Source organism: Poromitra crassiceps, assembly GCF_964638095.1.
Source record: "Poromitra crassiceps genome assembly, chromosome: 4".
Lineage (NCBI taxonomy): Eukaryota > Metazoa > Chordata > Actinopteri > Beryciformes > Melamphaidae > Poromitra > Poromitra crassiceps.
The window spans coordinates 9,114,218-9,127,068 of NC_139626.1; the positions used below are offsets into that span (position 1 = coordinate 9,114,218).

Consider the following 12,851-nt stretch of genomic DNA (forward strand, 5'->3'; position numbering starts at 1 on the left):
GAAAGATGAGGAATATATCATACAGTATGTACAGAAAGAGGAGGAATATATCATACAGTATGTACAGAAAGAGGAGGAATATATCATACAGTATGTACAGAAAGAGGAGGAATATATCATACAGTATGTACAGAAAGAGGAGGAATATATCATACAGTATGTACAGAAAGATGAGGAATATATCATACAGTATGTACAGAAAGAGGAGGAATATATCATACAGTATGTACAGAAAGAGGAGGAATATATCATACAGTATGTACAGAAAGAGGAGGAATATATCATACAGTATGTACAGAAAGAGGAGGAATATATCATACAGTAGGTACAGAAAGAGGAGGAATATATCATACAGTATGTACAGAAAGAGGAGGAATATATCATACAGTATGTACAGAAAGAGGAGGAATATATCATACAGTATGTACAGAAATAATAATAAATAATGGCTTTAATTTATATAGCACACTTTAAAATGTAAAACAAATCTCAAGGTGCTTTACAGTAGCTAAAATAGTAAAATAAATAAATAAAAATAAAATAAAATAAAAACAAGCTAAAAACAGCTAAAAGCTCCGAGCTAATAAAAAGCAGAGCGGAACAGGTGGGTTTTAAGGCTCGTTTTAAAAACAGCGAGGGATTTAGAGGCCCGAACAGTTCCTGGGAGTTGGTTCCACAGGCGTGGCCCCAGGGTGGAGAAGGCTCGGTCACCCATCGTTGCCAGCTTGGTGCGGGGGACAACAAGTAGGTTGAGGGTGTCGGATCTGAGTGACCGGGAGGGGGGCTTGGGGGGGAGGAGTTCTTGAAGGTAGGTGGGACCAGTGTGGTTTACTGCCTTGTAGACCAGGAGGAGGAGTTTGAAGGTGATGCGTTGATTGATGGGGAGCCAGTGAAGTGAGTGGAGGACAGGGGTGATGTGTTCTGACTTCCGGGTTCTGGTAAGAACCCGGGCGGCACAGTTCTGGACATATTGCAGTCTCTGGGTGGATTTGGTGGGGAGGCCTGCAAGCAGGGAGTTGCAGTAATCGATACGGGAGGAGATGAATGCGTGGACCAGTTTTTCTGCGGCGGCTTGGGGTAGGAGGGGTCTGAGCTTTGAGATGTTCCGGAGATGGTAGAATGAGGTTTGGCAGATGGATTTGATGTGGGCGTCAAATGACAGTGTTTGGTCAAGTTTGACACCCAGGCTGGTGACCAGTGAGGAGAGGGGGATGGAGTGTCCATCGATGGTGATGTGGATGATGCCGGCCTGTTTTATTTGGTGAGGTGTACCGATGAGGATGGCTTCAGTTTTACTCCCGTTGAGCTGAAGGGAGCTGTTGCTCATCCAGTGGCGGATGTCATTGAGGCATTTGGTGGCCCGAAAGAAAGAAAGATGAGGAATATATCATACAGTATGTACAGAAAGAGGAGGAATATATCATACAGTATGTACAGAAAGAGGAGGAATATATCATACAGTATGTACAGAAAGAGGAGGAATATATCATACAGTATGTACAGAAAGAGGAGGAATATATCATACAGTATGTACAGAAAGAGGAGGAATATATCATACAGTAGTAGGTACAGAAAGAGGAGGAATCATATCATGTGTAGGCTACAGAGAGACAAACGGAAAGTGACCAAAAAGAACGACGGTCGCAGGTTCACTTGGAACCCGTGTCACTTCCTGCTTGGTCGGGCGTCCATACAGGCACAATTGGCCGCATGCCTGCGGCAAAACTTCATCAAACGAAAAGAAAGAAGAAGCCAAAGAGGATGTAGAATTAAAAACAGATTAATAGAGGACATATTTCACCGTCCAAACTACCGTAAGTACCAAGCCTCAACACAATCGCAAAAGATTAATGCCTCACATTTCTCTTGTGTGCTCCACGCCACCCAGACTAACCGGAGCAACCGTCAGCCAGACTTATGGGACAACTCATCTCCAATCTGGCTTTTGTCCTCCAAAATTACCCCCCTCTGCTAGACAGGGAGGAAGGCTCCTACCAAAGGCTTTTCTGATGATGTGGAGATAGCTCCTACCAAAAAGGCTTTTCTGATGATGTGGAGATAGCTCCTACCAAAGGCTTTTCTGATGATGTGGAGATAGCTCCTACCAAAAAGGCTTTTCTGATGATGTGGAGATAGCTCTTACCAAAGGCTTTTCTGATGATGTGGAGATAGCTCCTACCAAAGACTTTTCTGATGATGTGGAGATAGCAAACAAATGGTGTGGCAAAATGACACTGTGTGCGGCCTGGCTGTGGTGACCCACTAATCCTGTGTGTGTATCCCTTTAAGACCGCGAACCGCATTACGCGGTTCGCGGTCTTAAAGGGATACACACACAAATGAGGGATATACACGCAAATGCTGCATCAGGTATCAATGGGTTAAACAAGTGGACCAATCTGCCAATGGAGAGTGAGTGAGTGACTGCACTTGTTTCCAGTGCAGATCAGCTTGTTTCAATATTTTTACCTCAATCAAGTGGCATCATCTTGACAGCATAGAGGACTGACATGCCTTCATCATCTTGACAGCATAGAGGACTGACATGCCTTATTTCAAAACACTGTTCTATTTGACTGTAGAAAATGTCTGAACGAAGTCAAAGTGCAATGGAAACAATTGGAACTGTCTCAGCCATGTGGCAGGTTTTGTTCAATAAGAAAAATAACAATACTAGATCAAATGACTTTTGATCAAAGGTTGGGATTCGACTGCTACAGGCTTCCGACAGCGGATATATATATAGATATTTTTGACAGTATTTTCAATATCTTTAGATTTGACTTTTTTCATATGAAAAAAGGAAAGCCAGGATAATAATCATAGAAAGTAGAACAATAAACATATTCACGCATATCTCTGTGGAAACTGGTCACAATATCACATCAGAATGTAATCTGATTGGTTGACTTGATACAGTACGCAATTTTTAATTATTATTATCAGACAACCAATATATTGCTCTAACCCTGGTTATTTTGCAGGGCCACATTAAAAGTAAGAATGACATGAGAATATTATGCTGAAACCAGGATCTATCAAAAAGAAGAAGAAGTAAGTAACATTTTCCAGAAGAAGTTTTTTGGCGTGGCAGTTCAACCTGAACGTGAGCTCACCTGAAAGATGGCGATCCAGGCGTAGCAGATGTTGTCGAAGTTGATGGCTCCCTTGAAGGGGTTGACCAGGCCGGCGGAGCAGTTGGTGTAGTACTGGTTCCAGTTGATGCAGGTGGTGTTGTCGGTGCTGTTGTAGGAGTCCATGTCCAGCTTGCACTGTAGGCCTCCCTCCTCGTACAGGATGGGCACCGAGCTGCACTCGCGCATGCCGTTCTCCCTGGGCTGGGAGCAGATGAAGGGGTTCTCATCGTCGTTCTCCGTGTGGTAGTATTTGCCCAGCTCCACGGACAGAGGGCTGGAGGGGAGAGAGGAGAGGATTGTCACTTAGGGTTACATTCAAGATTCAAGCTCTCCATTCACTCCCACACCCAAGCGTAATTTTCCTTGAATTAAACATAGCTAAAAGCTGTTGTGTGGTGGGCTGCGCAGACAACAAATGTAAAAAATCGCCAGTTAAAGTTTTTTTGTACTCCCAAGCAAAACAAGGAAGCCATTGAGAATTGGCGAGAAGAAAAATGTGGATCTAGCTGTCAAGGAAGAAGTTGGAGTGTTCATCTTCTGTATATATGATCTTTGTGTGCAACACGCGACCATGCACATAGGAGAACGCCAGGATTGGGAGCGGGGGGGGTTTCTGTTTTCCCCCGTTTTGGGTGTGGTTCCTGAATGATGACGCGCTCCGCAGTGAGCCATAGTGAGTCATCATAATTACAAATGAGGAATTTGACTTTGAGGGGGGGTAGTGTCCATGGGATAATGTCGATGTAAAATGTTCATGTAAATGTTCATGTAAGATGTCAAGTAAAAGTCCTTTAAGTGTCTGTGGAATAATGTCCATGAGAGGGGGGGGGGGGGTAATGGAGGGACATTTTGACAGCTGAGACATTTCAATTGTAAAATTCAATTGACCATGGCTTGCCCTTTCTCGTGTTAATGACATCTGTAGCAAATGACCATACTATGCATAATATATATACATATAAATATATATACTACATCTGTTCCACATCCACACATCAGTCAGACTATCAATCCATTCATCTATGATGCAGTGATGTGCCATCCAGTGCCAAGAGTCCACCACATGTTTGTATTCCTGCCAAACACTACACATTGTTTTTTGGATATTTCCCCTCCTTCATTTGATAGGTGAAAGTAGAGACAGAGAGAGGTGGGACATGCAGCAAATTACCACGTGCCGGATTCGAACCTGTGTCGTTGCAGGCCAGGATGGACTGAGCCTTACAGTGTATGGTACGCGCTCTATACTCCACCGAGCCACCGGGGCGCCCCCAGCAAGCATTTCTTTTAATGGAGCACTTCTCCGCCAGGGGATAATTTGGGGGTGTCTGTCAACACGCGTAGCTTACAGGCCACCTGACAGGCTGTAACAGCTGCTTTTAGTCACCTCAAATACTTAGGGGCCAGAGCCTGCACTCCTCTCCACTAACAGCACCAACCAACGTACACATTTAGCACCGTCGCTTATATATTTATACCGTCTTAAAAGCTCTCTGACACTTTGGGGATGCACTTAACCGCAACAGCAACGTCAATCTGCCTGCTGAGCGCTCGCTGCGTCGCGTTCGATTTGTCACACCGTGACATATTCTTTATCGTCATGTCACCCTATTAAAGTTCATGGCTGTTAGATTGCTTAAGCTGTAAAACGTGTGTCCGCAATATGAGTTAAACGGAAATGCTCTCCTGTCGCTCTACTCATATAAGCGCAGGTGTTCATTTTACAGACATGTTTATTGTCCGTTTGTTCGTCTGTCGCACTCCAAGACTGTTGTCACATGGTGACACTTTAATGTCCCAAATCTCCCAATGTAAAGTCCCAGAGTAACCACATTTTGGCAGGTGGGTGTCTCCACTACTCAGGCCAGACACCAGATGGTGGCGCTATAGCAACTTTATGTTTTGGCTAGATAACCTTTGAACCATATGGGCCACAATCAAAATTCTACTTTACACTTTCCTTGATTGATTCTGCATCCATCCATAACCCGCCCATTTCCGACTTTCGGCCATTTTGAATTGAGTTCAAAACAGTTTTTTCTTCACTACTCCTACAAATTCTGCCCAATCTTCACTAAACCATGACACACAGCATGTGTGGACTGTCCCATGGAAAGTCGCATAGCAGTTTTTTGATAGTCCACACTTTCATATAATTGACTTCCAAAGTTTGATCAGCTGCCGTGGGTCGGATCTATTTCACAAAAATCGCCTAGGAAAGCATTGTCCTATGGTAACCAAACGTCATGTGCAGGTATGTACTCTGAGCTTACTATTAAAAAAGTGTAATTTCGCCTATAGGGGGCACTATAGCAAGATTTCAAATGTAAAATTCAGTATAAGGGAAAAAAGAAGAAGCTACCATTTACTATTTATTAAGCCATCCACAAACGGGTGACATTTCGAGCGACTGCTGCTGACATCAAAATGTTAAATTCAAAATTCAAAAATTCAATTATTATTTTAAAAGGCCGTAATCTCCGTGACTGTAGATCATATGAATAAAAGTTTTTCCTCCATGTTGAATTTTGTCCAAGCCACACACCCCCCCCCCCCCCGCTTTTTATTTACTGACTGACCCAAGGGTGGAACTACTGTATTGATTGTGTACATCACTAGTGAGGGACAACATGTTGAACTACTGTATTGATTGTGTACATCACTAGTGAGGGACAACATGTTGAACTACTGTATTGATTGTGTACATCACTAGTGAGGGACAACATGTTGAACTACTGTATTGATTGTGTACATCACTAGTGAGGGACAACATGTTGAACTACTGTATTGATTGTGTACATCACTAGTGAGGGACAACATGTTGAACTACTGTATTGATTGTGTACATCACTAGTGAGGGACAACATGTTGAACTACTGTATTGATTGTGTACATCACTAGTGAGGGACAACATGTTGAACTACTGTATTGATTGTGTACATCACTAGTGAGGGACAACATGTTGAACTACTGTATTGATTGTGTACATCACTAGTGAGGGACAACATGTTGAACTACTGTATTGATTGTGTACATCACTAGTGAGGGACAACATGTTGAACTACTGTATTGATTGTGTACATCACTAGTGAGGGACAACATGTTGAACTACTGTATTGATTGTGTACATCACTAGTGAGGGACAACATGTTGAACTACTGTATTGATTGTGTACATCACTAGTGAGGGACAACATGTTGAACTACTGTATTGATTGTGTACATCACTAGTGAGGGACAACATGTTGAACTACTGTATTGATTGTGTACATCACTAGTGAGGGACAACATGTTGAACTACTGTATTGATTGTGTACATCACTAGTGAGGGACAACATGTTGAACTACTGTATTGATTGTGTACATCACTAGTGAGGGACAACATGTTGAACTACTGTATTGATTGTGTACATCACTAGTGAGGGACAACATGTTGAACTACTGTATTGATTGTGTACATCACTAGTGAGGGACAACATGTTGAACTACTGTATTGATTGTGTACATCACTAGTGAGGGACAACATGTTGAACTACTGTATTGATTGTGTACATCACTAGTGAGGGACAACATGTTGAACTACTGTATTGATTGTGTACATCACTAGTGAGGGACAACATGTTGAACTACTGTATTGATTGTGTACATCACTAGTGAGGGACAACATGTTGAACTACTGTATTGATTGTGTACATCACTAGTGAGGGACAACATGTTGAACTACTGTATTGATTGTGTACATCACTAGTGAGGGACAACATGTTGAACTACTGTATTGATTGTGTACATCACTAGTGAGGGACAACATGTTGACTAATTGCATGTTCAATTCTACTTTCCGATGCATCTGCATTTTCTAAGCTCTCTTTGGACAAAATAAGTGTTCATAGATGTGAATGCCGTTCATCTGATGTAGAAGCGTCAACCATCAAGATGTAAGAATATAAAAATATATATGATCACGACAAAAAAATATGCCAGTTCCGCCAAGACATTATGTATGAACTTAATTTACAGCTGTGGGATGTCATAAATCCTATAGAGGCTAATAGAGCCGGGATGACACTGGGAACATGAATAAGTCATATGTTCCATAGACAGTGGGCTGTATGGGGTCTTTCTCATTATCCCACGGCCTCGCCCATTCATCACTGTGATGGGACTCTGTGATCATTCAACTCATTGACCTCAGCGCATAGGGGGAGGGGGGGGTCAGGGTTGACTTGATTTTCTTATCTTGACCCCCTCTAGACCTGTATGCAATCTCATCTCATGTGTTTCCTGTTTACCACTCTACCAACAGAATAATCACATGATGTGTTTCCTGTTTACCACTCTACCAACAGAATAATCACATGATGTGCTTCCTGTTTACCACCAACAGAATAATCACATGATGTGTTTCCTGTTTACCACTCTACCAACATAATAATCACATGATGTGTTTCCTGTTTACCACTCTACCAACAGAATAATCACATGATGTGTTTCCTGTTTACCACTCTACCAACAGAATAATCACATGATGTGTTTCCTGTTTACCACCAACAGAATAATCACATGATGTGTTTCCTGTTTACCACTCTACCAACAGAATAATCACATGGTGTGTTTCCTGTTTACCACCAACAGAATAATCACATGATGTGTTTCCTGTTTACCACTCTACCAACAGAATAATCACATGATGTGTTTCCTGTTTACCACTCTACCAACATAATAATCACATGATGTGTTTCCTGTTTACCACCAACAGAATAATCACATGATGTGTTTCCTGTTTACCACCAACAGAATAATCACATGATGTGTTTCCTGTTTACCACTCTACCAACAGAATAATCACATGATGTGTTTCCTGTTTACCACTCTACCAACATAATAATCACATGATGTGTTTCCTGTTTACCACTCTACCAACAGAATAATCACATGATGTGTTTCCTGTTTACCACTCTACCAACAGAATAATCACATGATGTGTTTCCTGTTTACCACTCTACCAACATAATAATCACATGATGTGTTTCCTGTTTACCACTCTACCAACATAATAATCACATGATGTGTTTCCTGTTTACCACTCTACCAACAGAATAATCACATGATGTGTTTCCTGTTTACCACTCTACCAACAGAATAATCACATGATGTGTTTCCTGTTTACCACTCTACCAACATAATAATCACATGATGTGTTTCCTGTTTACCACTCTACCAACATAATACTCACATGATGTGTTTCCTGTTTACCACTCTACCAACAGAATAATCACATGATGTGTTTCCTGTTTACCACTCTACCAACAGAATAATCACATGATGTGTTTCCTGTTTACCACTCTACCAACAGAATAATCACATGATGTGTTTCCTGTTTACCACTCTACCAACAGAATAATCACATGATGTGCTTCCTGTTTACCACCAACAGAATAATCACATGATGTGTTTCCTGTTTACCACTCTACCAACAGAATAATCACATGATGTGTTTCCTGTTTACCACTCTACCAACATAATAATCACATGATGTGTTTCCTGTTTACCACCAACAGAATAATCACATGATGTGTTTCCTGTTTACCACTCTACCAACAGAATAATCACATGATGTGTTTCCTGTTTACCACTCTACCAACAGAATAATCACATGATGTGTTTCCTGTTTACCACTCTACCAACATAATAATCACATGATGTGTTTCCTGTTTACCACCAACAGAATAATCACATGATGTGTTTCCTGTTTACCACTCTACCAACAGAATAATCACATGATGTGTTTCCTGTTTACCACCAACAGAATAATCACATGATGTGTTTCCTGTTTACCACCAACAGAATAATCACATGGTGTGTTTCCTGTTTACCACCAACAGAATAATCACATGATGTGTTTCCTGTTTACCACCAACAGAATAATCACATGATGTGTTTCCTGTTTACCACTCTACCAACAGAATAATCACATGATGTGTTTCCTGTTTACCACTCTACCAACAGAATAATCACATGATGTGTTTCCTGTTTACCACCAACATAATAATCACATGATGTGTTTCCTGTTTACCACCAACAGAATAATCACATGATGTGTTTCCTGTTTACCACTCTACCAACAGAATAATCACATGATGTGTTTCCTGTTTACCACCAACAGAATAATCACATGATGTGTTTCCTGTTTACCACCAACAGAATAATCACATGATGTGTTTCCTGTTTACCACTCTACCAACAGAATAATCACATGATGTGTTTCCTGTTTACCACTCTACCAACAGAATAATCACATGATGTGTTTCCTGTTTACCACCAACATAATAATCACATGATGTGTTTCCTGTTTACCACCAACAGAATAATCACATGATGTGTTTCCTGTTTACCACTCTACCAACAGAATAATCACATGATGTGTTTCCTGTTTACCACCAACAGAATAATCACATGATGTGTTTCCTGTTTACCACCAACAGAATAATCACATGATGTTGTTTTATGTGGAATAAAGTAAATACCCGTACATTCTACTGATATGGGTTTTTGAAGGCCGATATTTTGGAATGAGGTTGTCAATAGCCATTTTCGAGCTGATATTCAATATCTTTCAATTTAAGTTTTTTAATCCTTATTAACACGTTGACTGCCACTGACGTATATATACGTCAAAAAAAAATCCAGCGGTTCACTGCCATTGACGTATTAATACGTCAAAAAGTTCCTGTTTACCACCAACAGAATAATCACATGATGTGTTTCCTGTTTACCACTCTACCAACAGAATAATCACATGATGTGTTTCCTGTTTACCACTCTACCAACAGAATAATCACATGATGTGTTTCCTGTTTACCACCAACAGAATAATCACATGATGTGTTTCCTGTTTACCACCAACAGAATAATCACATGATGTGTTTCCTGTTTACCACTCTACCAACAGAATAATCACATGATGTGTTTCCTGTTTACCACTCTACCAACAGAATAATCACATGATGTGTTTCCTGTTTACCACTCTACCAACGGAATAATCACATGATGTTGTTTTATGTGGAATAAAGTAAATACCCGTACATTCTACTGATATGGGTTTTTGAAGGCCGATATTTTGGAATGAGGTTGTCAATAGCCATTTTCGAGCTGATATTCAATATCTTTCAATTTAAGTTTTTTAATCCTTATTAACACGTTGACTGCCACTGACGTATATATACGTCAAAAAAAATCCAGCGGTTCACTGCCGATTTTTTTTTTTTGACGGTGCTACGTGGATCAATGCCCCCCGCGTCTCCTATGGAGATATTGGAAGTATTGAATGTGTATAATCTATTTTACCGACCAGCTAGGTGGCGACGGTCCTCTCCCGACAGAGATAAAGTCAACCAAAAGCAGCCGCCTCCCGCGGCTGCTTCCTCCATTCTCAAGGAAATGGCTTGGCGATTTTACAGTCAGAAACGAACGAGCCTCATTCTCATACTGTAGGCGGGGACGCTTTCGCGCTGCTGCGGTGGGGGGTTCCAGAAATGGACTGTGTGGGCAGCACAAAGCCTAGAGTCGCACGGGGCTTCATCGGGGCTCTCAAACCCAAGAGACGAGTGAGACCTATCCACACTCGCTGCCAGGGAGGGAGGCTGCTCAAACTCGCTGCCAGGGAGGGAGGCTGCTCAAACTCCCAGCAGCAGAGCACTCGCTTGTGACAAACGCAGGCTGAAAGCCACTAGACACGCCCACGGAGGGAGGAGTTGAAGGAGAGGGCGTTCGGAACTATATTGTTTGGATGTCTGATCTCTCACTGATGCCAAAAATAAATGATTAAAGTGACTGTTCTGCCTGTTTGATTGAATTTCACAAAACTGCGATTATCTCAGCTTTCACTCTCAGACGCTAAAACCATGCTGTACTCAACGGCTAATATCTACATAACTACTAACTCTACAAACTAACTCTTTTAGACAGAGAAAGCACACATTCTATTAGTACTTTTGTGAACTTTGTGTTGACAAACTCCAAGCAGAAAAGAATCCTCGGCTCTTGTAAAATGAGCCAGAATCCTCAAAAAAACGGCTTGGCAAAAGCTACCTACAGCAAAAAAAAAACGGCTGGCAGTCAATGTGTTAAAATCATAATCTTAATCCAAAATATTCCACGGTTCTTGTATTATTGGCAAGCCTCTGAAACAGCATTTACACCACTGGATACTAAAAGTGAATATTATTGAATATCAGGATAACACTACTACTACTGGGGGGGTTGGGGCACGGTGGGGCAGTGGTATCGCTGTTGCCTCACGGCAAGAAGGTCCCGGGTTCGATCCCCGCCTGGGATGCTGTCGGCACTGGGGGTATGTCTCCCCATGCCTTCAGTGCCTAGTGCCCAGGTGGGTCATCTCGTGAAAAGGGTCTTCCTGTTTGGAGTTTGCACGCTCACCTGGGGTTCCCTCAATATAACATCAATATGAACCCCCACTGAAAAACATGGCTTGACCAGCTGTGTGTGTTTGTGTGTGTGTGTGTGTGTGTACTGTATGTGTGTGAGACTAATAAAGACGGGGTTTCTCCGTCCGGTTACTGTAGGTACTGTAGATAAACTAGATTATTTGGTTGCTAGGTAGTTCAGGCTTAGGTTAGGGTAGGTTAGATTGTCTGTTATCTTGTCTCGCTCTCTTCACTCAATTCTCTTTCTCTCCGCTCTCTTCTCCTTCCCTCTCTCCTCTGTTCTCTGTTCTTGTTATGTCCCTCTTCTCTCTCTCCTCAGTCCTCCCTCTGTCTTCTTGTTCTGTTCTGTCCCTCTTCTCCTTCCTCTGTCTGCTCTCTTCTCTCTTTCCTCTCTCTGCTCTCTCTCCCTTCTTTACTATACATCTTGCTATGCTATGCTAAGTTGTTCATTTATGTTTACTGATTGTGCTTAGCTGGACCTAGCTAGACACATTCTCTGTAAAGTCCTCTGAGACATGCTTGTGAATTAAGGCTATACAAATAGACTTGACTGGACTGGATACGACGCGGCGGGGGTGCAACTCACAAGGAGAAGTTGTCCTCCACGAAGCAGCGGTTTCTGAGCAGGCCGGCCCACAGCTGGACGCCCACGATGCCGAAGATGAAGAAGACGAAGAAGCAGAGCAGCAGCACGTTGCCCAGCATGGGCAGCGTGTCCAGCAGCAGGGTCACGAGGATACGCATGCCTGGCAGGAGAGACACAAGGACGGGGACGGACAGCATTGTGGTTAGCTGGACCTAGCTAGGGCATTCACCTCATTCAAACATCTGGCTCCGTCAGGTCACGGGTGCTCTTTACACCCCTTGACAGTTTCAGCCCGATCGCACGTCAAACGGCAGAGCTGTGGCCGGCACAAACATGTAAACAGACAAACAATGCCCACATGCTCCCTTTTATAATAAAGGAAGGATGAGAAAAGGAACAAATATTGATGGTTAAAACTGAACTGACATCACAACAGTCGAATGTTATTGTTCATTTAAAATGAGATATTCCTCTAAATCTGGCTGCAAACGACCAAAACATTTGCCCTTTGGGCGGCGCCAGAGTTCGACCCCTCAGATGTGTGCTTGCATGATGCCTCTGCTCCTCCATGTTGGACTGAATTAACACCACAGAAGAAAAGGCCCCGGTCTGCAGCTTTAATACAGGACAGCCCCTATTCTGTCTGCTCTGGACAGCGTTCCCTCAACTTTCTGACAATACAACA

At 42.3% G+C, this 12,851-nt stretch overlaps 1 protein-coding gene across 1 annotated transcript in view; it reads right to left on the reverse strand.

Moving 5' to 3' along the window:
* Positions 1 to 12,851, reverse strand: part of cacna1g (calcium channel, voltage-dependent, T type, alpha 1G subunit) — a gene marked incomplete at both ends in the record, with an annotated part of 368,718 nt that overhangs the window by 187,656 nt on the left and 168,211 nt on the right. Inside the window, 2 exon segments of the mRNA XM_083635743.1 lie at positions 3,117 to 3,411; positions 12,167 to 12,326. Coding sequence (XP_083491869.1) covers positions 3,117 to 3,411; positions 12,167 to 12,326 — 455 coding nt within the window.